The sequence below is a fragment of the Bufo gargarizans genome, chromosome 2, assembly GCF_014858855.1.
Source record: "Bufo gargarizans isolate SCDJY-AF-19 chromosome 2, ASM1485885v1, whole genome shotgun sequence".
In the NCBI taxonomy this organism is placed as follows: Eukaryota; Metazoa; Chordata; class Amphibia; order Anura; family Bufonidae; genus Bufo; species Bufo gargarizans.
In genome coordinates, this window is record NC_058081.1 from 599707796 (window position 1) to 599735531 (window position 27736).

The 27736-nt window shown below is 48.1% G+C and overlaps 1 protein-coding gene across 7 annotated transcripts in view; it reads right to left on the bottom strand.

Annotated features, from left to right (window-relative positions):
• Nucleotides 1-6710: 6710 nt before the first annotated feature.
• The window catches only part of LOC122928750 (cyclin-dependent kinase 11B), a 56708-nt gene continuing 35682 nt past the window's right edge, over nucleotides 6711-27736 (bottom strand). For all 7 annotated transcript variants that reach the window (XM_044281928.1, XM_044281923.1, XM_044281929.1 and 4 more), the window contains 10 exons: nucleotides 25016-25200; nucleotides 24823-24913; nucleotides 24142-24263; nucleotides 23359-23464; nucleotides 19528-19649; nucleotides 19073-19180; nucleotides 12828-12944; nucleotides 12105-12253; nucleotides 11761-11950; nucleotides 6711-7046 (listed from right to left, as the gene is read on the bottom strand). In XM_044281928.1, the coding sequence (XP_044137863.1) occupies nucleotides 6954-7046; nucleotides 11761-11950; nucleotides 12105-12253; nucleotides 12828-12944; nucleotides 19073-19180; nucleotides 19528-19649; nucleotides 23359-23464; nucleotides 24142-24263; nucleotides 24823-24913; nucleotides 25016-25200 (1283 nt within the window). In that variant the 3' untranslated portion in view covers nucleotides 6711-6953. The remainder of the gene's footprint in view (nucleotides 7047-11760; nucleotides 11951-12104; nucleotides 12254-12827; nucleotides 12945-19072; nucleotides 19181-19527; nucleotides 19650-23358; nucleotides 23465-24141; nucleotides 24264-24822; nucleotides 24914-25015; nucleotides 25201-27736) is intronic.

Below are 27736 nucleotides of genomic sequence, written 5' to 3' on the forward strand. Positions count from 1 at the left end.
ATTAATTGGTGGCCAGTGCGGCCAATCCCCCCCTCCCTCCCCAGTATTAAATTCATTGGTGGCCAGTGCGCCCCCCCCCCCCTCCCCCCCTCCCTCCCCAGTATTAAATTCATTGGTGGCCAGTGCAGCCCCCCCTCTCCCCCCCATCATTGGTGGCAGCGGAGAGGGGTCTGGCCCCCTGGCAGCACCTGATCTCTTACAGGGGGCTATGATCCGCACAATTAACCCCTCAGGTGCGGCACCTGAGGGGTTAATTGTGTGGATCATAGCCCCCTGTAAGAGATCGGGTGGTGCCAGGCAGCAGTTATGTACACAGTTCTTAGTATATTCTAACTTGAAGCGTCCCCATCACCATGGGAACGCCTCTGTGTTAGAATATACTGTCGGATCTGAGTTTTCACAATGTGAAAACTCAGATCTGAAAAAGCTGTCTAATAATGCAGACGGATCCGTTCTGAACGGATGCAAGCGTTTGCATTATAGGTGCGGATCATTCTGTTCAGATACCAGACGGATGCGCACCGAACGCAAGTGTGAAAGTAGCCGAATATGCGGGCATATACATTGCCATTATAGTCCCCCAATTCGATGCAAATGAAATATTTGGGGGCGAACCAAATTCGGGCTGTGATATACCTGATACATCTGAAGCAGGGAACAAGAGACCACCTGGAGTTAGTGAGCCAGCAGTAAGAGACGAAAGCAACCACGTGGGACGCGAAGTCCCAGTTTAATCGCTGGGGCTCCGATCGGTTACCATGGCAGCCAGAACGCTACTGCAGTTCTGGCTGCCATGGTTACTCAGCAATGTTAGAAGCATTATACTCACCTGCGCTGTCTGTGACCGGCCGGGCGCTCCTCCTACTGGTAAGCGAAAGGTCTGTGCGGCGCATTGCTTATAGCACAGACCTGTCACTTACCAGTAGGAGGAGCGACCGGACGGCCATAGACAGCGCAGTTAAGTATAATGCTTCTAAAATTCGGAACTCTCCGCTGCCACCATTGATTGGAAGGGGGGGGCGCACTGGCCACCAATGAATGTAATACTGTGGAGGGAGGGGGGGGGGGGGGGCGCACATGAATTTAATACTGAGGAGGGAGGGGGGCCCGCACTGGCCACCAATTAATTTAATACTGGGGAAGGAGGGGGGTCTGGCCCCTGCTGCCTGGCAGCACCCGATCAGGGGGTGAGATCCGCACAATTAACCCCTCAGGTGCGGCACATGAGGAATTAATTGTGCTGATCTCAGCCCCATGTAAGAGATCGGGTGCTGCCAGGCAGCAGGGGGCAGTCATGTACACAGTTCTTTTAGTATATTCTAACTTGAAGCATCCCCATCACTATGGGAACGCCTCTGTGTTAGAATATACTGTCGGATCTGAGTTTTCAGAACTAACTCAAATCCGATGGTATATTCTAACAGAGGCGTTCCCATGGTGATGGGGACGCTTCAAGTTAAAATATACCATCGGATTGGAGAAAACTTCAATACGATGGTATATTAATAGGGACTCCTGACTTTACATTGAAAATCAATGGGGGACGGATCCGTTTGCAATTGCACCATATTGTGTCAACGTCAAACGGATCAGTCTCCATTGAATTTTATTGTAAGTCTGGACGGCCAGGCGGACACGAAAACGCTGCAAGCTGCATTCGGGTGTCCGCCTGCTGAGCGGAACGGAGGCCAAACTGAGCCAGACTGATGCATTCTGAGCGGATCCGCATCCACTCAGAATGCATTGGGGCTGTACGGACCCGTTTGTGAGAGCCTTCAAACGGAACTCACAAGCGGAACCCCGAACGCAAGTGTGAAAGTAGCCTTAGATTAACTGCTAAATGCGTTTCGGCGTGTCCTCACTCCATCAGTGGCTTAGATAGAGGGCTAATGATGCCTTAATTTATTTTAAACCCTTCAAATTGGGGGCGTATTGAACATGATTGGATCCATATGTTGGTCATATCCAAAACCCTATAATGGATCCTATATCGAACATTGGGATTTATCAGAACAAAAGTACATATCTTATCCATTATTATTGTTCTTATACTAATCAACCAACTAGATATATAAAAAAATTGTGGGTCAAATATATCTAGCTCATACAAATGGAGAGGAAAGTTTATATTTAAAAAAAAAAAAAAAAAAAAAAAATAATTATAAAAAACGCATCTGCGACTTCCTTGTGTTTTTTTTATACATAACGGCGGTTTTTTTTAGGTATAGATGTCTTCCTGCCCATACATGCTGCATCATGTCAAATTTTGTCTCTCTAATTGCTAATTGTTATTATAGATGTCGTATTGCCCAAAACTCTTTAGGGATCAGGAAAAGTGTCAATTATATTTTATACCATTAGGTTATAATAATTATTTTCCATATTTACTTATTTTCCTATTTTATATGATGTGTAATTAATGGGTTGGCAGCCATCTTGATTAATTCTTCCCTAAGATATGGGTTTCCTAATGAAGCCTACATTTCCTATCATGTCTGGCTTTGCAAAGACAGAGGGGGCAGAGTCTCAACTCGCCATACTGCTCTGTATCCTCTAAGGCAGCCATGACAGATTCAGGTAAGAACTGCGGAGTGCACTGTGGGGGGGCCACTAGACAGCAAGAGCCACGGCCTTTCACACTCGCGTTTGGTGCGGATCCATCATGGATCTGCACAGACGGATCCGTTCAGATAATACAACCGTCTGCATCTATTCAGAACAGATCCGTTTGTATTATCTTTAACATAGACAAGACGGATCCGTCATGAACTCCATTGAAAGTCAATGGAGGAGGGATCCGTTTTCTATGCAAGCAGTGTTTTGGTGTCCGCCTCCAAAGCGGAATGGAGACAGAACGGAGGCAAACTGATGTATTCTGAGCGGATCCTTTTCCATTCAGAATACATTAGGGCAAAACTGATCCGTTTTGGACCACTTGTGACAGCCCTGAACGGATCTCACAAACGGAAAGCCAAAACACCAGTGTGAAAGTAGCCTTAGTTGGAGAGGCTTGGGTCTAGAAAGGAGCTGGTGCGACCAGTTTCCGTCACAGCAGCTTTAGACCCAGCAAGAGATGGAGAGCAAGAGAAGGAAGAGGTTGCCAGACATGGGGCCTTACAGACCGCAGCCTCCATTAGTTTAACCTAATTTAAAAAAAAAAAAAAAAAAAAAACATTTTGTGGGGTGAAATTGGCAAAAAAAGAAAAACAAAAGAAGGCAATTCCGCCAAGATTTTAACTTTTATGACATTCACTGTACGTGAAAAGTGACCTTATTCTGTGGCGGAGTAAGATTATGGCAATACCAATTTATATAGTTTCTATTATGTTTTACTACATTGCATTGTCAGAATGGCAGCCATCAATTTTTTTTAGATTGCTGTGTGAGTACTTGTTTTTTGTGGGGCAAACTAGATTTAATCGCACCATTTTGGGGTACATATGACTTTTTGATCACGTTACTCATTAGACATGTGGTCTTCTGATCGCTTGTTCCATACAACACAATCAAATACTATTGTAGTCTTAGGGATGCTGTAAGCCTGCTTTTCAGGCAATTAGCCATGACAGCCCTGGGAACTCTCACAAAGTCCCAGGCTGTCAAAGCAACCCCAACATACAGTTTTGTTGTGGTGCAGAACACCGCACTGGATCCAGGCAAAAGAGAAGGAAACCCCCACCAGCCAGGTATGTGGGCCAAGGTGGGAAAGGATGCTGGACACGAGGCCCGGTGGATCACAAACTGCTGCGGCCTCTATTAGTCTAATAGAACGGGTCAGAAGCAGGATCAGGAAGGCAGTTAAGGGAAGGTGGGGACGTGCTCCTTGCATTTTCGTACCACCGTGCCTTCTGAGCTAGGGAACAAACAGTGGGTTTAATGACCTGCTGGTCTCCCTGCTTGCTCGTGGGGTCTGCTGCCAGTATTCCCAGGGAAAAAAAAAAAAAAAGCAAAAATGTAGATTAAGGCCTCATGCACACGACCGTTGTGTGCATCCGTGGCAGTTGTGCCGTTTTCAGTTTTTTTTCGCGGACCCATTGACTTTCAATGGGTCCGTGGAAAAATCGGAAAATGCACCGTTTTGCAGCCGAGGCCGTGATCCGTGTATCCTGTCCGTCAAAAAAATAGGACCTGTCCTATTTTTTTGACGGACAACGGTTCACGGACCCATTCAAGTCAATGGGTTCGTGAAAGGACACGGATGCACACAAGATTGGCATCCGTGTCCGTGATCCGTGGCCGTAGGTTGCTTTCATACAGACGGATCCGAAGATCCGTCTGCATAAAAGCTTTTTCTGATCTAAGTTTTCACTTCGTGAAAACTCATTTCCGACAGTATATTCTAACACAGAAGCGTTCCCATGGTGATGGGGACGCTTCTAGTTAGAATACACTGCAAACTTTGTACAAGACTGCCCCCTGCTGCCTGGCACCACCCGATCTCTTACAGGGGGATATGATAGCACAATTAACCCCTTCAGGTGCGGCACCTAAAGGGGTTAATTGTACTATCATATTCCCCTGTAAGAGATCAGGGCTGCCAGGCAGCAGGGGGCAGACCCCCCCCCCCCCCCAGGTTGAATATCGTTGGTGGCACAGTGTGCGCCCACCATCGCCCCCCCCCCCTCTATTGTAATAAATCGTTGGTGGCACAGTGTGCGCCCACCATCGCCCCCCCCCCCTCTATTGTAATAAATCGTTGGTGGCACAGTGTGCGCCCACCATCGGCCCCCCCTCTCTCTATAGTAGTAACAACCATTGGTGGCAGTGTGCGGCCTCCCATTCCCCCCCCCCATCATTGGTGGCAGCGGAGTTCCGATCGGAGTCCCAGTTTAATCGCTGGGGCTCCGATCGGTAACCATGGCAACCAGGAAGCTACTGCAGCCCTGGTTGCCATGGTTACTTAGCAATAGTACAACAGTAGAAGATTCATACTTACCTGCTTGCTGCTGCGATGTCTGTGACCGGCCGGGAGCTCCTCCTACTGGTAAGTGACAGTTCTTTAGCAATGCGCCGCACAGACCTTTCACTTACCAGTAGGTGGAGCTCCTGGCCGGTCACAGACATCGCAGCAGCAAGCAGGTAAGTATGAATCTTCTACAATTGTACTATTGCTAAGTAACCATGGCAACCAGGGATGCAGTAGCTTCCTGGTTGCCATGGTTACCGATCGGAGCCCCAGCGATTAAACTGGGACTCCGATCGGAACTCCGCTGCCACCAATGGTTGTTACTACTATAGAGAGAGGGGGGCCGATGGTGGGCGCACACTGTGCCACCAACGATTTTTAACTATAGAGGGAGGAAGGGGGGGGGGGGGGGGATGGTGGGCGCACACTGTGCCACCAACGATTTATTACAATAGAGGGAGGGGGGGGGGGGGGGGCGATGGTGGGCGCACACTGTGCCACTAACAATTTATAACAATAGAGGGAGGAAGGGGGGGGCCCTAAGGTGGGCGCACACTGTGCCACCAACGATATTCAAACTGGGGAGGGGGGTCTGCCCCTGCTGCCTGGCAGCCCTGATCTCTTACAGGGGGATATGATAGAACAATTAACCCCTTCAGGTGCGGCACCTGAGGAGTTAATTGTGCTGATCACGGCCCCCTGTAAGAGATCGGGTGCTGCCAGGCAGCAGGGGGCAGTCATGTACACAGTTTTTCAGTATATTCTAACCTGAAGCGTCCCCATCACCATGGGAACGCCTCTGTGTTAGAATATACTGTCGGAAATGAGTTTCACGATGTAGCTCATATCCGACAGTATATTCTAACGTAGAGGCGTTCCCATGGTGATGGGGACGCTTCAAGTTATGTTCGGGTGTCCGCCTGGCCGTGCGGAGGCAAGCGGATCCGTCCAGACTTATAATGTAAGTCAATGGGGACGGATCCGTTTGAAGATGACACACTGTGGCTCAATTTTCAAACGGATCCGTCCCCCATTGACTTTCAATGTAAAGTCTGGACGGATCCGTCTGAGGCCATTTTCACACTTAGAAATGTTTTAACAATATAATGCAGACGGATCCGCTCTGAACGGAGCCACCGTCTGCATTATGAACACAAGTGTGAAAGTAAAGGGACTCCTGACTTTACATTGAAAGTCAATGGGGACGGATCCGTTTGCAATTGCACCATATTGTGTCAACGTCAAACGGATCCGTCCCCATTGACTTGCATTGTAATTCAGGACGGATCCGTTTGGCTCCGCACGGCCGTGGATCCTCCAAAAATCAAGGAAGACCCACGGACGAAAAAACGGTCACGTATCACGGACCCCGTTTTTGCGGACCGTGAAAAAAAACTGTCGTGTGCATGAGGCCTAACTCAGTGTCCTCCGGATGGGTATAGCTGATAGGAGAAGCTAACATTTTTTCTGATCAGTTTCACCTCCAAATAGCAGCAGATACACCCATGGTCTTCTTTATCCATGAATGACATGGGTAAGAAATTCTACATCCAGAAAATGCCGTTTGGGAAAAAATTGCCACAAAAAATAAAATAAAAATAAATAAGTAAATCTATAGACTTTTCAGCACTTTTCTATAGACACCAACATCTGGCCACAGTATCTGACAAAAAACATTTCCCTATTGCCATAAAAAAGGCTGCTGTGTGTGATCAGCTTTCATCTAGAATCTGAAACAATCCCTCCTATTCAAGACAGGAGTTAAAATTTCAATGATTGACAGAATTGACCAAGAAAAGCAATGTAAACAATTAAAAATTGCATTTTAATTCTACAAATGTACAAGAGTGAAAAATAAATACGTCAAAGACGTCAGTCCCTGCTCAGGTCTCAAGGTCCTCCTCTGGAATGAAGCAAACATTCATGGTATGATGTGGTAGTAGACACATCTGATATCGTACAGGGGTGTTTGCTGGGGCTTGGATCCCAAGTCCTCAATATTATGTACTCAAATCAGAAAATAAAGTCACTTTCTTATCCAGCACACTTAGAACTTGAGGCTGAAGCCAGGCCCTGCGGCAGAGGCCCCCTGATTAGTGGTGGTTAGGTGAAACCCAGTTTCCTTGAGGTCATCATCCCCCTGAAATAAAAAGAACAGGATATTACAAATGGAGGCCAATGCAAACAAGTGCATCATGTACAAGTGCTCCATCACATCCACTGCCAATGCTTATTTTGTAAAAAGAAAATTGAATACATATAAAACAAAAACTGTAGGGCTAAGCTGCTTACGGCTACAACATCTCCACATTTTCTTCCCCGCCTTCCAAGACCCATGACATTTATATGTTTTACCACTTTCACAAAAACAAAAACTTTAATTGTTTTCTGTCTCCATAGTCTGAAACTATTTATTTTTAAGTAGGAAAAACTGTAATTTTATTGGCATTTGATAATTTTTTTACTAAAATTGAAGAAGGTGAAGAAACCATTTGCCTTTTTTTTGTTAGTTTTTTTTTGGACAGTGTTCACCTTGCGAGATAATGTGACATTGTAACATTTTGGACATTTTCTAACTTTGCAATGCCATGAGAACCACTTGCAACCCTGACTGCATTTTTGGGGCGACTGGTGAACAGAGGGAGCCCCTTTCCTGTTTAACCGCTGAGATGCCGCAGTTGCTATTAACTGTGTAAACAGGGATCTGCTGCCCAGAAAGAATGAAACTGTATGGGGGATGAGCGATCAAATAATTCTGATCAGCAGGCAATTAATCGGGAACAAATGGTTGATTCCCAATAATTACCAGCTGAGGCAATTAGCTGGATTTGTTGTGTCCCTTGGCAAATGAATGCATTGTAGGGTACACTTTCCAATACACAAATCCAAAAGGTATACTGATGCATACAAGCCCAACGTATGTCAAAAGAACACTCTTGCTGGGTGCAGCCTATGGGTATGTCCATTGTGTGCAATAGCAGCTTTTCTAATGCACATGCTTATGGCCATGGCAGTCACAACATAGGACACGAATTCTAAGTCACCTGTCAGACTTTGTCACGCTACTGACACCTGTTTATTGTAATATTCCATATTATGTGGGACACTACCCTAGTACATCTGGTAAGAATTCAGCTGTCATGGATTCCTAAAGTCCACATTAACGTTCCCATTACAATAGGCAGGTAAAACTAGATTTTTGTACTCATCGTAAAATCTGTTTCTCTTCCATTCATTGGGGGACACAGGCTTGACCATGGTTATAGCTGTTGCCGCTAGGAGGCGGACACTAAGCACGCAGTGTAAGCTCCTCCATCTTCAGCTATATCCCTTCTTACAGGGACTAAGCTAATCAGTTTAGTGCAAAAGCAGTAGGAGAAGCCAGACATAAGAAAATCACATTATGTGCAAACCCAGAACCACACAGGCCCGAAAAGGCCCATAAACAAAAAACTGAGGGGGAGCTGTGTCCCCCAATGAACAGAAGAGAAACAGCTTTTACGGCGAGTACAAAAATCTAGTTTTCTCATCCGTCTCATTGGGGGACACAGACATTGACTATGGGACGTTACAGAGAAGTCCCTGGGGGTGGGCTTAACTACAACCCCCCTGCCAATCAGAGAACCGCTGTTTGCAAAACTCTATGCCCCAAAGAAGCGTCAGAAGATGCAAAAGGTGTGCACCCTGTAAAACGAAGAAAAACGTATGCAAAGATGACCGAGGTTTCCGCCTTGCACACCCTGAAGGGCCGAAGCCCTGTGATGTATCGCCCCAGAGGCTCCCACTGCCCGAGCCGAATCAGCAGTCACCCAGAAGAGCGGGGCCTGGTCCCTAACGCGGTACGCTTCCACAATAGCCGAAGTAATCCATCTGGAAATGGAAGTCTTTGACGCTGCCAGCCCTCGTCTCGGCCGCTCTGGAATCACGAACAGGGAATCCGTCCGCCTAAAAGATGCCGTCTGGGACAGATAGATACGAACTGCACGCACCAGATCCAGAGTATGGAGCGACTGTTCTCAATAATGAAGCATTATCTGCCGCAAAGCATGAGAGCCATAGGGTATGTTGAATAGCCACCAACAAGGCTGACGAGTGAGCCATAAACCTGTCCGCGTCCGAAGATGCTTCACGGATATATGCACTGGCATGCGAGAGCTGCAGGGCCACATCTGCAAGTTCCTCCGATGGGACTCCCGACTCAAGACCCTGACGTAAGTTATTTGCCCACTCCCCCATAGCCTTGCTCACCCATCTAAAAGGTAAACACCAGCTGCAGCGCTGTGCCCACTGCTTCCAAGGCAGATTTTGCAAACACTTCCAGCTTCTTATGTTTGATATCAGAAAAAGAAGCCCCATCTGCCATTGGTAAGGTAGTATGTTTAGCCAAGCAGGAAACTGGCGGGTCCACTATAGGTGGAGCCGACCATTTCTTAGACCTCCTGTATACGAACGTTTGCGCCCCGTGGCAGTGCTGCAGGCCGCAATGCATGAACACCGACCGTTAGGCAGCCGCAGTGGATCGCGGACCCATTCACTTTAATGGGTCCGCAATCCGCCCGTTCCGCAAAAAGATAGGACACGTTTTATCTTTTTGCGGAACGGAAGTACAGGACGAAACCACACGGAAGCACTATGTAGTGCCTCCGTTCCGCATCTCTGGATTTGCGGACCCATTGAAGTGAATGGATCTGCATCAGTGATGCAGATGGCCCACGGAACTTCGCCCGTGTATTGCGTATCCGCAAATTAAGTCCACAATACGGCAACGGGCAGCACACGTTCGTGTGCAGGAGCCTTAGTCAAATCCTCCGGAAAAGGATAAAGGACGTTAAAGCGTTTTGGCAACATAAAACGTCTATCTGGAAAATTCCACTCCTTGGAGAGAAAAGAATCAAAACTCCTGGTGGTTGGGGAAACACTTGTGCGAGCGACGGGATTTTTTAAAAGGAAAAACCCGAGCTTGCAGATGATAAAGGAGCGGGATCTTCAAACTGCAATATCTCAATAACTACCGTAATTAAAGGGAGTCTTTCACCGAATATGACCATTACAGACCACTCAGATCAGGTTCTCCATTCCTTTCCCCAGATTACTATGGTACCTTTCATATTGCAGTCCATCGCCGATTTGCTCCCAAAAATACTTTTATTCCATATGGTAATTAGGTTCTGAAGGTGTCCAGGGGCGGCGTTCATGCGGCCGGTGCCCAGGCCCCTGGGCGGTTTGCTTACCAAATCACTCCTCTTTCACCCCTCTGGCCCGCCCTTGTTAATTCTGATTACCCCCTCCTCTCTGTCTGAAATCCCGCGTCCTAGCAGCTCCACACATTCCCGGCGCGTGCGCACTGCATTGCCCATTATGGGCAGAGGAACAGGGACTTTCAACGCGCATGCGCCAGCCTGCACAACCCGATGCAGCCGGCGGAGGCATGGGATTTCAGTGTGGTGAGACAACATCCTCATCTGACCCTCTCTCCTTGGAACATGCCTCTTCAGCTGAGGACATGTCGGAGTGAGACTCTCTAGCAGGAGGAGGAGAGGCCGAGGACACAGGAGACACAGGGGAGGAAGTTCTGGTCCGTTTTGTGTGGTGGCCGCGATGGGCACGAGCCCCATGATACCCAGTCGGACGGACCGGTCAGAGGACTGCCTTGCCAACAAACGCCCCAATATATCCACAATAGCTTTTTTGGTATTGGAGACATCCAATACTACCCTAGACAGGGAATGCGCCCATTCCGATTCTTCCGTAGGTTGGGCAGCGGGAAGCAATGGGTCCGGAGTCAACCTGCTTGATGACGGGGCAGCACGCGCAAAGCAGAGGGAGTCTGACTGAGGGGATGGAAATTTTGCGCGACATGATGCGCAGGCAAAATGGCGCACCAACGGGACCAGCCTGCTTCGAGAACTGGGGCCTAGGTTCAGACATAATGACACCCCTGTCACCCCAATGAGGCAAATAGGAAGGTTAGGCCCTGCAAGAAGGGACAAACAACACTTACCCAGCCTGTGTCCCTTCAAACACCAGTCACACCCTCATTTCCCACCAGGAGCTTTAAATATCCGGAAATGGGGGGTGAACACAAGGTAGCCGCAGCAGACGCGCGGAGTGTACAAAGAAAGCAGCCACCCCCTTGCTGCAGCAGCGTCCCAGGTATGTGAGCCCTTAAAGGAGATTGCTGCCCAAGTCCCACGTGGGGAGGAGAGAATACTGGCTGGGGTCCTGGAGGGGGGCACTGGAGGCAGTACTGAGGGGTGCACTACTCCTACTCCCCTGTCCCCCCGACTCCAGCCGGATGCCCACCTTTGGTGGGTGGCCCCTTGGTGAGAGACGCTACACCGGAACAGAGGGGACTTTCGCTGGGGCGGCCATGGTGATGCGCTTGCTGGCGGGAGACAGAGGTTTTTACAGGGACCTCTGGCCCTCCTTTTCTTCTAGATAGTGGGAACGAGCAGGGGGTTTGGGTGACCCTCTGGTCTCCCGTCTCCTGGGTGGGAGTGCAGGCAGTTTTTACCTGGACTGCCTGAAGCTTCCGCTAAATATTTTAAAAAAAGACAAAATTTGTAAATCAGCAGACCTGCAACACAGGAAGGTCTGCCTCCTAAAACTGATTAGCTTGGACCCTGCAGGAATGGATATAGCTGAAGAGGGAGGAGCTTATACTGTGTGCTTAGTGTCCGCCTCCTAGCGGCAACAGCTATACCCATGGTCAATTGGTCAATGCCCGTGTCCCCCAATGAGACGGATGAGAAAGGTCCTTTACAAACATTAGCACATCATCATTCTCCCCACGTGAAAGCTCAGTTTGCCCATGTGATCTATACTCAAAGTAAGAACTACATTAACAAGCTCACCAGCTGAGCGTAACCGAGTCCCCCTTCTGGGGGGCGAGGGCTTGTGCCACGTTTCACCCTCTGCTGTTCACTTTTTGCTGGCCAGGTAGGAAACATGGATGGGTCAATTGGCAGAGGAGTCTCACAGAAATATTCATGTTTTAAGCCGTCTTCTGCAGTAATTCTTTTTGCGGGGCAGTAGGTCAGGAACCTGAAGGAAACAGAACACATCATTTTTGGGGTGGTAAAAGGAACCAGCCACTACACCTCTCCAGACCTCCTCCATTATAAATGGCGTTCAATGTCACATGCAACTTTTTATTTAAGAAAAAAAATAAAAAAATAATGAAAAATGAAATACTCACTTGTTCATGAGGTCAAATCCTTGGTCTGAGAGCAGAGCTCCAAATCTCTTCCGGAGGTTGTTGTAAGGATATTCAGAAAAGGTCATTTTCTTCACTGCTGGAAGCTCGTTATAACCGGGCCATATCTTCTCACTTGGGGTTCCAAGATCCTAGAAAATAAATTTGTTACAACTGACCGATAGGAATTGCAAAGCCAATGTGGGTACATGGATAACGTATCCCTCATGCTTCCCACCAAAAAAGCAACTGTGCACCATTAGATACAATAGGGTGATTTGCTAGTCACAAGAATTACCGTTTACACTAACATCGTGAAAAGGTGCATGTAACAAGACTGCTATAAATTCAGCCTCCTACACACATTGCACAACTTAAGTACAGAATGCAAATTATTGGAGATGTTTTCTCACCAACATATCATAGTGGTGTCTGACCACTGGGACCCTCTTCCACTAGGCCAAAATGGCAGGACTAGGAAAGTGAGGTGCAACGTCATTGTTTGTTGACTCATCTCGTCTTTTACCAGATGGCTTCATGGGTTGCCATTACAGTCAACGCCCAAAGCAGAGCCAACAGAAGATGAAGTGGTACAGCGCTTTCGTAGCCCTGCCACCACTTTTTACTAGTGGTCAGAGTCGGTTACAGTGGTTAGATTCCTGCTGATAAATGTCACAGTGTTGGTGGTGCAAAAACCCCTTTCAAAACAATCAAAGCCAACTTTACCTTAAATATCTTGTTGATTTGATCAATCTCAGATTTTCCTGGAAAGAGAGGCTTTTGTGTCAGAAGTTCTCCAAATATACAGCCCACGGACCACATGTCTATGGCTGTGGAGTATTCCTGTGTAGAAGATTTAAAAAATTTATGAAAATAATATGCTCCCGATTGTAAAACCTTCATGCTCAAACCACAAACAAAGCCCTGTGTAGTCCGATCCTGCCTCTTGCTAACACACATTCGGTGGGGTAGCAAAAAACGAGATTTTTGTATAACTTACCAGTAAAATCTCTTTCTCGCTCTTTCCTTGGGGGACACAGAAGACCTTGGGTATAGCTCATCTCCATAGGAGGCGTGACACTAAGTGAAAACTGTTAAGCCCCTCCTCCACAGCTATACCCTCAGCCTGGAGAGAGAGACTGCCAGTTGCGTGTCCAAGCAGTGAGAAAAGGCAAAGTCCAACAAGGAACCAACAAGCCAACTACCCAACGGGTAACAAAAACTCGGAAAACGCACAGAGAAAAAACAATTAATGGGTGGGTGCTGTGTCCCCCAAGGAAAGAGCGAGAAAGAGATTTTACTGGTAAGTTATACAAAAATCTCGTTTTCTCGCCCAGTTTCCTTGGGGGACACAGAAGACCTTGGGACGTTCAAAAGCAGTCCAAAAGGGGGAGGGACCACAGCACCAAGGAGAAGCACCCGAAAGGCATCAATGAACCGCCGCCTGTAAACCCAGGCGGGGTAAGGCAGCATCTGCCAAAGTCAGAGTATGCACCCTGTAGAACTCAGTAAGACGTGCAAGGCAGACCTGTGGCCGCCGTGCCCAAATGCACGGCCGAAGCCCAATGCCTCCGGCCCAGGAGGCACCGACCGCTCTGGTGAAAGGAACGGTGACACCAAAGACAGAATCCTGCCCTAGGTGCGGTAACCTCAGCAATAGCCAATCTGATCAAGCGGAGGAAAACCACCCTGGAGTCTGTCAACCCTATGCACAGACCTCCTGGAACCCCAAGAGGCCGAACGACTGCAAGAGTCGGAGATCTCCAAGTAAAAAACGGCCAGGCCCAAACAACGTCCAAATAGGCGAGGTGTTGAAGCGAAAGGCAACACCACCTTCAGAAGGAAGGAAGGAAGAAACGAGATGCAGAACAGCCCTGTCCTGGAAAAGACAGAAAGCTCGTAACAAAAAAAGGAGGCCATGCCGGCACCCGTCAGAGACACGACTGATACGGAACACAACCGTACAGGACAGAAGGATAGAGAGAACTCCTGTAACGGCTCCAAGGGCAAGATTGGAGCGCCGAGAGCTCAGGATATAGTCCCCAGGGCGGTACCGAAGGACAGTACAGAGGAACCAAAGAGCCACTCCGAGGAAGAAGGTCTTGGCAGGCCCAGAGGGCCGGGAACGCTGGAAGAGGAAGAACAGCGCCGACACTTGACACCTCAACTAAAAGACAGAACCACGGGGAAAGAACTTCAGAGTGGGGAATGCACAGCTTCCCACAGAACCCCAGACAAAAAACCCTAAGTCTTACGACAGATCCTGGACGAGACACAGCCAGGAGTGGACAGCAGTGAACCCGCTGGAGTCGCCTGGCAAGCAGGCGAAAACCCAATGAGAACAGGCGCAGACCAGTAACACGGGCAGGGTTGACAACCCTCCTCGGAGGGTTGACAAAACTAGCCCCGTCGGCCCTCGAACAACGTTGACCCGCATCCACCCGAATGGGGGAGCAGAAGGACAGATGGAAAGAACCCAAAGGATCCGCCAGATGCCAGGAGAAGGCAGGCTAAAGTCCATGCTGATGTAACCACGTTGTACAGCCCCTGTGTGGGATCAAAGGACAATCTGAACCGAAAAGGTAGTCCCCCCAAGTTATCGAGAAGGTAAGTCTACATCAGGACCATCGTCTTAGAACGGGCCACGCAATCTGCACCCAGCGGGAGGACAGAACGCGGTAGACTCGGTAAATAAGCACACAGCTAATACAGCCAGCGTGAACAAGGGAGACAGTACGAGGCCAAAAAGAACACCGGAACCATCCACAGGAACAACCATGCTCACCCCAGAGGGGAGGACAGTGAAAACACAGCCTCCGAAGTCTGGCGGGAAGCCACATCGGAGTGATCTGTATAGAGCGGGAGCCAAACAAAGCCGGCGAAAAGAGGCAGTCGAGACAGAGGCCGACATAACACCCTCCAACCGAAAGGAGGAGGAGTGGGCAACAGGGAAGCCATAGGACAGCTCAAAAGCAGAACCCGCTACACTGTGAGACGCCCGGTCCACCGCATCGCAGAAGGCGAATACCTTGAAGAACCCAAGGCGGAGGTCCTCCGGACCTGGGTAATCCAGCACCCAAGAGAAGTTGGGTGACCGTCCCGAGAAGAGCAGCCCGAACCCGGTAGCAGATCAGACAGAAGCGTAGAGGCGCCAAGAGGAAGGACTCATACCACACTGCATCCGAAGAGGAGGAAATTGCGGCAGGCAAGGGAACCGCAGTCCTGCCAGCGCCAATGAAGAATTCGAGAGGCGCCGCAGACAACAGCACTCTCGACCATGTGACCACTAGCGCAGGGAAGCAATGCTGCAGAAGGACGCAAAGGGCATGCATCTAGGACCCACGAACACTCCCTGGAATGAAAGGCCAACTAAATGAATGAGCACCACCCAGCTCGGTGCAGCAGAGAGAAATAGAGCCTGTCCGGTCAGGAGGACAGAATGAACTCCCTAGGGACGAGTGCAAGGCTGGCGGCAAGCATCGTCTCCCAAGAAACAAAGGTATGCCGCAGGAAGCAGGTGAGGCATACGAACGAGCAGCCCCGCAAGCAGCGAGAAGGCCAACCCACCTAGAAAAAAGGGGGGCTCGTCCCAGAGCGCCACAGCATGTACGGAATCGCAAAGTGCAACCTGAAAGGGAGTTATGCACAAAACCAGTATAGCATGCGATGGAACGCAATCAGTCCACCCCGAAAGGGGGGAAATTGTACCTGGCCAACTGCAGTTGGCAAGAGTGCAAAGACCCGTCCCAAAAGGGAGTGATGCCTAAGGCCGAACCTACTTCAGAGAAGCAGGACATACCCTATAAACCAGCAGGAACGCAGGAGGTCCACCTAGTGAAAGGGGAACATGCACAGGGGCATCCTAGCATTAAATGAGTGTGCAATAATACACCCAACACTGAACTCAGCGAGAGAGTAACTACTCTGCCAATGAATGGGGACATGTACAAGTCCAGCCCAGCCATATAAGGACAGCCGTGAATCCCATGAGCGTGCCAAATTCTGCCCTGAAGTGAGAGGTGGTCACGCACAAGGCCAGCACCGTATCCAATGGAAGTGCAAGCGTTCCACCCATGTTAGAGGGCCATTCTCATGGCCAGCAATGTATCCGGTGAGAGTGTAGCACACTGCCCAGAAAAAAGGGGGTAAAGCACATGGCCAGCATCTCCTCCAGGGAGAGTGCGAGCACACCGCCATGCATGGGAGTCATACACATGGCCAGCAACGTACTGGCGAGAGACAAACACAGTCACTAAGAACGCGTGCATGTCGCCTGAGGAAGGAAGGCATGCCCCTGGCTGGCAGCGAATCCAGCAAGAGTGCGTACACCGCCTACGGAAGAGGGGTCATGCCTATGGCCGACAGCGGATCCAGCGAGAGTGCAAGCACCCTGCCATGTATGGGGCACATGCACGTGGCCAGCAACGTACCTGCAAGGAAAGACCCAAAGACAGAGGGATGTATGTATGCTGCCTGAGGGAAGGAGGCATACCCAAGGCCGGCAGGGAATCCAATGAGAGTGCAGCATACCGCCTAAGAAATGGCCGGCAGCGCAACCAGTGAGAGTGCAGCACAATAACATAGTACATAAGTACATCATAGCACATCAGCGAGAGTGCAGCATAATAACATAGTACATAAGTACATCATAGCACATCAGCGAGAGTGCAGCATAATAACATAGTACATAAGTACATCATAGCACATCAGCGAGAGTGCAGCATTCCGCCTATGGAAGGGGGTCGTGCACATAGCCAGTACCGTATCCGGTGAAAGTGCAGTATCCCGCCTAAAAAAGGGGGGCATGCACATGATCGGCAACAGATCCAGTGAGAGTGCTGCGTTCCGCCCAGGAAGGGGGTCACGCACATGGCCGGCAGCGAATCCAGTGAGTGCAGCGTTCCGCCCACGGAAGGGGGTCACGCACATGGCCGGCAGCAAATCCAGAGAGTGCAGCGTTCCGCTTATGGAAGGGGGTCGTGCACAAGGCCAGCACCGTATCCGGTGAAGGTGCAGCATTCCGCCTAAGAAGGGGGTCATGCACATGGCCAGCCAGGGAGAGTGCAGTAGCCCGCCTAGGAGGGGGGGGGATGCACATGGCAGGCACCATAACTGGAGAGATGATGAATGCTGCCTACAGAGGGCCGAATGCACTTGGCCAGCGCCGTATCCTGGAAGAGGCAAGAAAACCGCCTAAAAGGGGAAATGCCCTAGCAGCGACGCAGGCTGGGAGCGCAACACCATGCCTGCCTGTGGAAAGAGGTCATGCAGACATGCAGCATTACTGATGAGGCTGCAGCGTCAAGCGCAGCCCAATAGAAATCATGATCTATTATTTTTATTTCATTTCATTTTTTTTTTTTTTTATTATTATTTAAACTCAGCCTCTGAGGCTAAAGGGGAGCCACCATATAGGGGCCCTGAGAGACAGAGAAAAAAGGGGGGCCAACTATACAGACCCATTTTTGGGAGCCGGCCTGCACCCAAAGGGTTAACAGGGATCCGGCCTGGAGGGCGGCGTGCGATCCCCTGGGGGCGGAGGAACCTCCAGGCGGGAAAATTCGCGCCTGGAGAAGTTCCCGCCCCCTCCACCAGAGGCCGGAATATTGCGGCCTAGTAGGGGGCTAAATTGCGGCGCCCGGCCCGTCACACCGCCGGGACCTGCGGCGGAACGGCGCTTCAAACCGGCCGCGGGAGCCCACCCCGCGGGCCGGTCGGGATTGCGGCCCAGCAGGCCGAAGCCTGGGACCAAAGTAGCGGAGCCCCGCCGACCGCCACCTGCTGGGGCATAGCCCAATGCCGGCCGCGGGAGCCCACCCCGCCGGCCAGAAGAGACAGGGGCCCGGAATGGCGGTTTGCCGGCGCGGGAGCCCACCCGGCCGGCCGGAAGAGAATGGTGGAAGTAAGGGGGCCTGGAATGGCGGACCGCCGCGGAGCCTAAAATCTTTTGCGGCGCCCGGCCGCACCGGATATATTAGTGCTGACCGGACCGGTGCCCGTGATGGGTCAGGGGCAGCAAGGCGCGGGCCCTCTGGCCCTGAAGCAGTGGCCGGTAAGAGGGAGGGGGACCCTGAGACCGGGTCTGTGAGGGTGGGAAGCCTGCCTAACCCCTACGTCAGGGGCAGCTAGGTGCGAACCTCTGCAGCTCCCCAGGCATTCTTCTTGCAGGAAGAAGGGTGCCAATGTCCTATGGGAGCAGAATGTCGCCCTGTGGCAGCCAGGGGCCAGCCTAGGGCTAGCAGGGACAAAAGGGTCCAGAGGCCCTGTCAGTATGGGGGTCAGGCACGCAGGAGACCGGGGTGGGGTGAGGGGGGGGGGGGACGTAGGGCTGGAGAAGCCAATCTCTCACCATAGCCGTCTTCACCCTCGGTCCGTTCCAGCAGGGTCGCCCCTTCAGCTACTGGCACCGTAGTGGCAGGACGCTGGAAGAGGGACTTGGCGTGCGGGCGACCCTTGTGCTGGCGGGATGTAGGGGAGCTGGGCTGCCCTGATCCACCTTGCCTTCTGTGGGGGAGGCAGCAGTGCGGATGACCGGCACTGGCGCAGCTCGACCCCGGGAGAAACAGAGAGGTCTAGTGCGTCTCTGTTGTCCCTGATGTTCTGGAACAAAAAGAAAAGAAAAAAGTAAAAATCAAAAATTAAAACAAGGAGAAAACAGCCCTGCAGAGCAGGGAGTGTCTTGCCTCCTTGGACACTAAGCAAAAACTGGCAGTCTCTCTCTCCAGGCTGAGGGTATAGCTGTGGAGGAGGGGCTTAACAGTTTTCACTTAGTGTCACGCCTCCTATGGAGATGAGCTATACCCAAGGTCTTCTGTGTCCCCCAAGGAAACTGGGCGAGAAAGTAGGGGAGAAAAGGAAGAGAGACTAAATTGGCTAAATAAAAATTTGCAAAGTTGCTTCATATTTTAAAGCAATAAAAAAAACTAGTTGCAATGGTGGACATGTGCCATCAGTCTTTGAGTGCATGTTACCTTAGCGCCAAGCAGAAGTTCTGGAGCTCGATACCACAAGGTGACCACAATGGGAGTATAAGGCTTTAAAGGAGAGCCATATTCACGGGCTAAACCAAAATCTCCAACCTGAAAAGAAGACATCCAATTAAATAAACGCATCTAGGACAGTGAGATGGCGAAAAGACGGGTAGGTCCCACATACCAGTGAAATATCATTAAACCTATCCCGTTAATAAAGCATGCCCAAATAAGTATATCAAATTCTAGAGCAGTGACTAGAATTAATAGTACACCCACTTTTGTCTTTGATAGGAAACACTGATGTTCTTTGCTATCAAAGTTTGTATTCTTCTTCATCTACACATCAGGGAATCCTGCAAATAGCACTTTGCCTCCTTTCAGCTCTGCCTAACTTTTTTCCAGGAGGCTGCACGGAGATGAGACAATTTATTTAACGTGGATGGATGCCCTACCTTTAATATACCGGCATGACTGAGTAGTAAATTGGAGGTCTTCAGGTCCCTGTGCAGAATCCAGTTGTCATGCAGGTGACGGACACCCCTTAAAAGCTGAATCATTAGTGTCTTCACTTCACCTGAGGAGGGAGGAAATGGTAAAATGATGGTCATTTGCTTTTCACTTTGCTAAAATGAAATCTGGTTGAAATAAATGGTTGACTACTAAGTAGTAACAGATGTCAGCTGGAAAAACACAAGAGGAGAAAACTTCATGGAGGGATTAAAACATGTCCAAGAGTTTAAGGAATTGAATTTCAATTCCGAGAACTTTTTAAAACCTGTTCTGGTTTTACAAGGGCATCAGAGCTAAACTGTGGGACGTTCAAATTTGTGTAGATGGAGGAGGATTGTGACAAATAACAGTGAGTGGACCTCTGGCAGTGAAAGAGGGGGTGACAGATGATCATAATCACCAGGTATCCTAGAGGGCTTAGTGAACTAGACAAGATCTGCTTTACCTGTAGAAAAATTGGATATATTCCCCCTTAGGCCTCATGCACACGGACCGTTGTGTGCATCCGTGGCCGTTGTGCCGTTTTCCGTTTTTTTTTGCGGACCCATTGACTTTCAATGGGTCCGTGGAAAAATCGGAAACTGCACCGTTTGGCAGTCGCATCCGTGATCCGTTTTTCCTGGCCGTGAAAAAAATATGACCTGTCCTACTTTTTTCACGGCCAACGGTTCACGGACCCATTCAAGTCAATGGGTCCGTGAAAATCACGGATGCACACAAGATTGTCATCCGTGTCCGTGATCCGTGTCCGTTTTTTCCTATCATTTCAATGGCAAACTTGACTTAGATTTTTTTTTTCTTTTTTCATGTCCGTGGATCCTCCAAAAAACAAGGAAGACCCACGGACGAAAAAACGGTCACGGATCACGGACCAACGGAACCCCGTTTTGCGGACAGTGAAAAAATACTGTGAAAAAATACTGTCGTGTGCATGAGGCCTTAGGCAGAGTTCACACTTCAGTGATTTGATCAGTTATTGTGAGCCAAAACTAGGTGCAGGTCAAAAACGCAGAACAGGTGCAGATCTTTCCATTACACCTTATGTCTGAGTAGGCTTCACTACTGGTTTTGGCTCAAAATAACTGATGGAAATAATTGACCAAATAACTGAAGTGTGAACTTACTGTTCACTATTTAAATTGACAATGAAATAGAAATGTCAATTTACCAGGGTCATCCATGATTACAAAAACATGACAGCATCAGATCGGTCTTTGGGTTTTGTCTAGGATTGCAGCTCCACTGTTGTGATTAAAGCTGAGCTGCAATACCACACACAACCTGGTGACATGTGTGGCGCTGCGTCTAGGAGAAATCATTCCTGTTCTTCTAATTTTGGGCAACCTCTAAAGATAATGTATCGTGTGATTATGAGGGCAGCCATCTGATCTGCAGTTATGGTTTGTGTAGATGCTGTTTGCCGCCCTAGGTTTGGGATGTGACATCTGATTTCACTTGCAGTACCGACTGGATCTCTACACGCCATTCTCCTAATCAGACGATCCATCCATGTAGAGGTTTGTCTCTGTGCACCTCTAACTATCATTCCAGTTCATCTTGTTCTTCCAACCCCCGAGACACAGAACACTGAACATGATGCGGACATCTTGACGAAGTGATAAACCAAGGTCTCTGAGTTTATTCTGTCCCTCAGTCTGTGACAAGTGGAGATAACTGGCACGTCAAGGAAAAGGAGGCAACGCACAATCATCCCACACGACTTGATCTGATTTTTGAGGTTTCATGTGGCTAAAAGATTTTGCTTTCAATCTGGCTTTTATGCTGCTCCCTCATGCCACAGATTGGAGCCAGGTGCTTGAAATTGTAATCATCTGCAGATCATAGTGAAACCTGCTACTGCATCGGTTTGCATGATCTTGCGGCTTGACATTCCTGGTGTTGCAATTTCAGTGTTGAGGTGCACAGTCCCCTGTGCCCAGGTGATGGTGAATATCCTATTATCCTCTTCCTTCACGTTACATAGAGGCTCTAGACAGGGATGTCCCATCTTCCCATTGCTTGACGGATTCAGCATATCTGGGAATCGGGATAGGCTCTCGGGAGAATTGTATAGGGCTGTACACTGACGGCATGGCTTTATTTAGGGCCATCATAAACCAGTTTGGTGATTTCTCAACTCCTGATCAATTGGCAAAAGTCATACTTCATGCCCTCACATAGAAATAATTGTGGCTGCGATGTGGAGTTTTGTGGCTTACAGGTGACTAACCATTCTATGTATCTAGGGGTTAATATAACATGTGATAGTTCCTTATCTTGTGACTTGAATAGTCACCCTTTATTAAAGTATCAGAGTTTTTTTTTTTTTTTACCATTTCGAGGTTACTGCCTCTTTCTGTGGCCCGTACGAGCAACCTACTGAAAATTATAGCGCTTTGCAAAACGTTATATAGCCAAGTGCATGCTGAAACTTTGGTACATAAACATTTTTTCCCTAGTTAAGGGCTCACACTAACTCCTTGGTCAGTTTTTTCCATTAGTTTTTGTGAGATAAAACCAGGTGCAGATCTTTCCATTACACCTCATCTCTGAGTAGGTTTCACTACTGGCTTTGGCTCACAATAACTGAAGTGTGAACTCAGCCTGTGTCTTCATCATTCATATGGGGATAAGGTAGACTTACCATGCTCCAAAGGCCTAGACGGGGGGCTGCCTTGCCTGGTTTATTTTTGGATTACTGTCCCGAATGCCAGTCTCATGAATGACGAGAGAAGTAACTGACTTCCTGTCCTGTGTCAGTTGGAGTGTGCTGTTCCAGCCTTTATTCTTGTATTCTACAATTGTTGTGTTTGCATTATATCATCATTTACTATGTTGTGTAACGCTGCCACCCTGTGGTTATTCTTATAATACCATTTATAGTGTGTTATGTAAATTTCCATTGCATTGCTCTCCTCCCTCTTTTGTGACATCACATCCTCTGTAAGGTCCTTCGTACTTCCTCTTTGTCGCAGACCTTCAAGATGGTGAGAGCTATTCTTTTTGACCTCTAATATCCTCTAGCATACCCTCATTTCCCTGCATTTGTTTCCAAGGCAAATCAATAAATGATCAAAGCTTCACCATTGTATTCTCCTCACTGGATCATCACATGCAACTGGTGCCTATATCTGGAGATATTAGTGAGTTCAGCTATCTACCATTGCTTGTACAGGGGCTATCACTCACAACCAATCAGGGGATAATCTCTAACGTACATCTGTGGCAGAATATGGAGATCAGAGTGCTGATCACATGACACAGCTGAGGATCAGATGCGAGGTTATAACTCACAAATGCAGTCACTGGTACGAAGATTACCTTCGCTACAGTTCACATCACGTAACTTTTTATCAGGTCAGAGAATAAAAAAAAGTTTAAACGGCGATCGTTTCCACTCATTATTGTATTTGCTATTCTTTAGGTTTGTCATATCTTATTTTGTGGAATAGGTAGATACCTGTGAAGAACTATACGACTGCTTTTGTGACATACAGATGTTGATGACCTCACAGCATGCCATTAATGTCTGGACTTTTGAAATGTTACTTGATATCTTTTGGCTCTGTGAATCTATTCTTTAGGATTTTTATGTAAGATTTGGTATATTTTGTAGTTTCAAGATTCTGTTTTCAATAAACCTATAAATATTGGAAATCAGGTCTCAGGAACTTCCCGTTATTGAGACCTGAATTCCAATATTTATAGATTTTTTTTTTAAGTTCAGAGGCTAAAGACACACAGAACAGAAAATAATTCTTTAATTAACTCACCAGGTAGGAAAGGTTGTTTCATGGTCTCCATTAGGCTCTTCAAATCGTGCTCCACATAGTTCATTACAATGTAAATTTTGTCCATATTACTCCCAACAACAATTTCCTGTGCGGAAAGAAGAGAAGCTGTAGTAGCAGAATGAACAGAGCCATCTTCCAGCCATACCTCTCAATAGTATGTTAACCCTTACATGTATGGAAAGATACTAAAAAGGGTTCCCACATGACAAATGTTTACTCCATGCTGACCAGATATAAAGTTTGAATTGTAAGGGGTCTTATATATCCCATAAACAGGGAGGCTTCTCCCCTATTGCCTGGGCTGTCACTCTCCAATATGGTCAATAGAAGATAAAGAAAGGACTGAACCATGCTTCACTGTCTGCCTCATCTCCCATAGATTTGTATGGACAGTGCAGTGACTGTGTGTAACCACTTTTATGCAGGAAATGAGGAGGTGCCAACGGTTGGACCATAACCGTATCATGGGAAAAACCCCTGAAGTAAAATTTAGCCAAGGCAATAAATAACCTATGAAGAATATGAGTATATGTAATATTGCTACCACAAGACATTTGAACTCAAACACACTCCATATTCTGTACATATAATTCCAGCTGCCACCATAAGTAATGGTCTGTAATAGCAGCAATCTGGAAGTGGTTGAGACTAGGAACCAATGGCCATCATTAAAATGTGGGGAAAGGAAAATAAATAAAAATAGCACAAAAAAACCAAACCAATTACTAACACGAGTTGATCAGTACCCTTTCAGATGCTTACCCGGACCCTGACAATATTGTCATGCTGGGCTTTCAATATGGTGTTGATCTCTCGAAGGGATGTTATAGGGAATCCTTCCTTCTCTTTTTCCATTTTTAACCTCTTGAGAGCAACAATTTCATCTAGAAAACAATATAATAAAAAAAAACAAATAAGTGCAATGTCCTAAAATGATACTGCTACACAGTGACTCTGACAAACAGTCTAAATGGTTTTGCCTAAAATAGAACAGTGTCCACAAGTGGGCAAGGTTTAAAGACACGGGGGTCATTTATCATCCAGAAATACGCAGATATTAGGCATATTTCTGGGGCAGATTGTGGCGCAAATCTGCGACTTTTCCCCTGCTTATGCTAGATCTAAAAAAGTGGTTTGTGGCGTGGGCGGGGAAGGGAACAGGTAGGCCGGCCCGTCTCATTCATAATTTTCTACGCCTGTTTTAGGCCTAGAAAATGGTCTAAATGTAAGACAGCAAGGAGGCCGTCTTATATTTAGACCAGCGCTGGATGGGTCAAAGTTATGTAGCGGCCTGCCTTAAATGCCGGTCTTAATAAATGAGCCCCACAGTTTTCTAAGATGGTACCACATATGCACATACACAGTTTCTGAATTGATTTAGCTTAAAGAGATAGAGTTGCATTTACTAACAAATACATATGCACATCACAAAGGTTTACCGACCTGTCTTTTTGTCCTTTGCTCTGTACACAACTCCATAGGTTCCTTCCTCGATCCGATTCAGGCACTGAAACTCCTCCACACTGCGGCAGCCCTGGAGAAAAAAAAAAAAAAAGAAAAAGCAAAACCATTAATTGATAAAAGCAATACATTAGCCCCAAAAAAGCTTGTTTTACATGTGTGTCCCTCATTTTACCTGCAGTGCCGGAAGATATTTAGGCAATTCCTGCTTCAACTCAACAGGTGATATGACCGGAGAATCAGGGACATAGTCACCATCCGTCTGAGCATTTGAATGTGGGCTAGCGTTCCTAATTTCTTCTTCCTCTTCTTCTTCCTCCTCACTTTCAGCAGAATCGTGATCAAATCTGGACTCTGTAACTGCAAAATAAACAGAGTTTCTGACAAAGCTACAATGCTGAATGTGTTAATGTAGTAAGGAGAATCTGTCAGTAGTGTTGGGGCTCATGGACACAACTTTATATATTTTGCGGTCCGCAAAAAAAACAGATGACTTCCGTGTGACGTCCATGTTGCATCCGTTTTTTTTGTAACAATGCCTGTCTTTGTCTGCAAAATGGACAAGAATAGGACATGTTCTATTTTTTTTGTGGAACGGACACATGGACACAAAATTCACACTGAGTCATTTCTTTTTCTTTTCAAGTCCCATTGAAATGAATTGTTATGTATACGGACGTTTAAAAAAAAAAAACGCAAATAGAGAAAAAAAAAGTTTGGGTGCATGAGCCTTTATGGTGCTGAGGGCGAACTTTCCTCCTTGTACTGGGTTCTAGGGGTAAACCTTCTGCTGGGTCCCCTTCTTTGATGTTCTCTAAAGTGAACACAGTAAAATGATTTTTTTTCCCTCAAAACCTTGGCCTCTCACTGGCCCTTGGTCCCGCTCCGGTCCCCAGCCCCCTCACCTTCCTCCAGGCCCGGTGATACTCCAGCGCTTGCAGGACTCCTTGGGCGTCGGTACGCCCGTTCCTGGTCTCCTCTGTTCAGGGGGCAAGATCCCTCTGACACCCCTGCTCCCTCCATGCGCTGCTCTCCCAGCCGGAAGTTCTTCCGATCGGCCGCACCTGTACGCGGGTCCCCGACTCTGCGGCGTACTATGCTCCTGTTTTGGGCTTAGTTCCCATCGCCCTATAGCAGTGCCCCACGTTCAGGCTTACACTGTGTCCGCTCTACAGCTACAGCAGACCCAGTGGCACAATGGATAGGTGGCGTGCTTGCCCTACCACTAGCTACTTACGACTAGGATACTGTCCATCCTGTAGCATTACCCCCTTCCATAGGTGGAGTACTTGCACTGGATAGTCCCCTGCATAACGTAAACGGAACGGATCAGTTTTGCAGCCCATAGACTTCTATTACGAGGGAATGAATAACGGAATGCCTCTAAAGGCATTTCGTTATGCATTTAGTCATAGAATTGAGTTATGGTCTGTGGTAACGGAATCCATAATGCAATTCACCTTTTACCAACAAACTAAGTGTGAACGAATTTCATAAGCGGAAATTCGCTCATCTCTAGATACTGTACATCTTGTACCATTACCCTCCTTCCATAGGCAGAGTATTGGCACCATCACTGGATGATATATTCCCAGTAGCATTGCCCTCCTTCCATAGTGGGTGTATTTACACTTCCACTGGGTACTGTACATTCTGTGACATTATCCTCATTCCATGGAGTAATTGCGCTACCACTGGATCCACTACAGACTGTAGCATTACTCTCCTTCCTTAGGCAGCGTAATTGCACTTCCACCGGAGAACATATGTTATGTCGCATTACCGCTTTTGTAGGCGGAGTACTTGCACTAATCCTGGTTATCTTCTGTCCGGTTGGATTTCCACCTTCTATAGGTGGACTAGTTGCACCACAATTGCACACTGTAGATCCTGTGGCATTACCCTCCTTCTATTGACAGTAGTTGCACAACCAGTATGGTCATCTGTCGGGTTTCCCTCTTTCAGTCAGCAGAGTAACTCCACTACCACTGGAAACTTTTTATCCTGTTACATTATCCGTCTTTCTTAGGTGGAGATGGGTACCACACCTGCATACTGTAAGATCCTGTAGCATTACCTTCCTTCCATCCACGGGGTAGTTCCACAACCAGTGGTACTTGTTCCACCAGTGGATACCGTACATCTTGTCGGGCTCCCCTCTTTCCATGGGCAGGGTATTCCCACTACCTCTGGAATCTTTCGCCCTATCGCATTATCCCCTTGTCGCATTCTATCCCATTCCAAGGGTGGTCTACTTGCTAGACACAGACAATCGCCTTACCCCCCATCCATCATAGGCGGCATTTTGGCATTACCACGGGATACTGTGACTTCTTTCACACTATCCTTTTCCTCAGGTAGTCATTGTACGGATTGGGGTTGGGCATCTACGTGGCAGACTGTCTTTCCATGGTGTTGACCCATGACATGTCTCTCTTCGTGCCTTGAGTTCCCATGCAGAGGATTCTAATTTTGTTGCTTTTCCTTGGCACGCTCGGCATCCACACTCCTTCAGAAGGTGGAACGTCTGCATGGGTTGCCAGTTTTCTTCTTTCCCCGGTGGAGTATTGCGCTACCAACAGTTCATGTTGGCTACTGCTGTTTAACCTAATTTTCAGGTGGAGTCTACCCTCTGGAGAGGCCATGGGTAGTCTTTACGCTGGCCGTAGATTTTTAGGCTACTCCTGTTCCGTGGCTACTACTATGTGACCCCTTCCCAGGGGGAGTTTTTGCTTTCATCCTTTAAATGCAGTCACTGGTTCTGGCTTACAGGACACATTGTCAGTGGGCGTGGCACTGGAGGTTCTTGCCACATCCCCTTCCTCCATGTGGGCTATCGACCATGGCATTTCGTGTGGTTTTCTGCAACACATTTACCAGGCATGGTATGTATGGT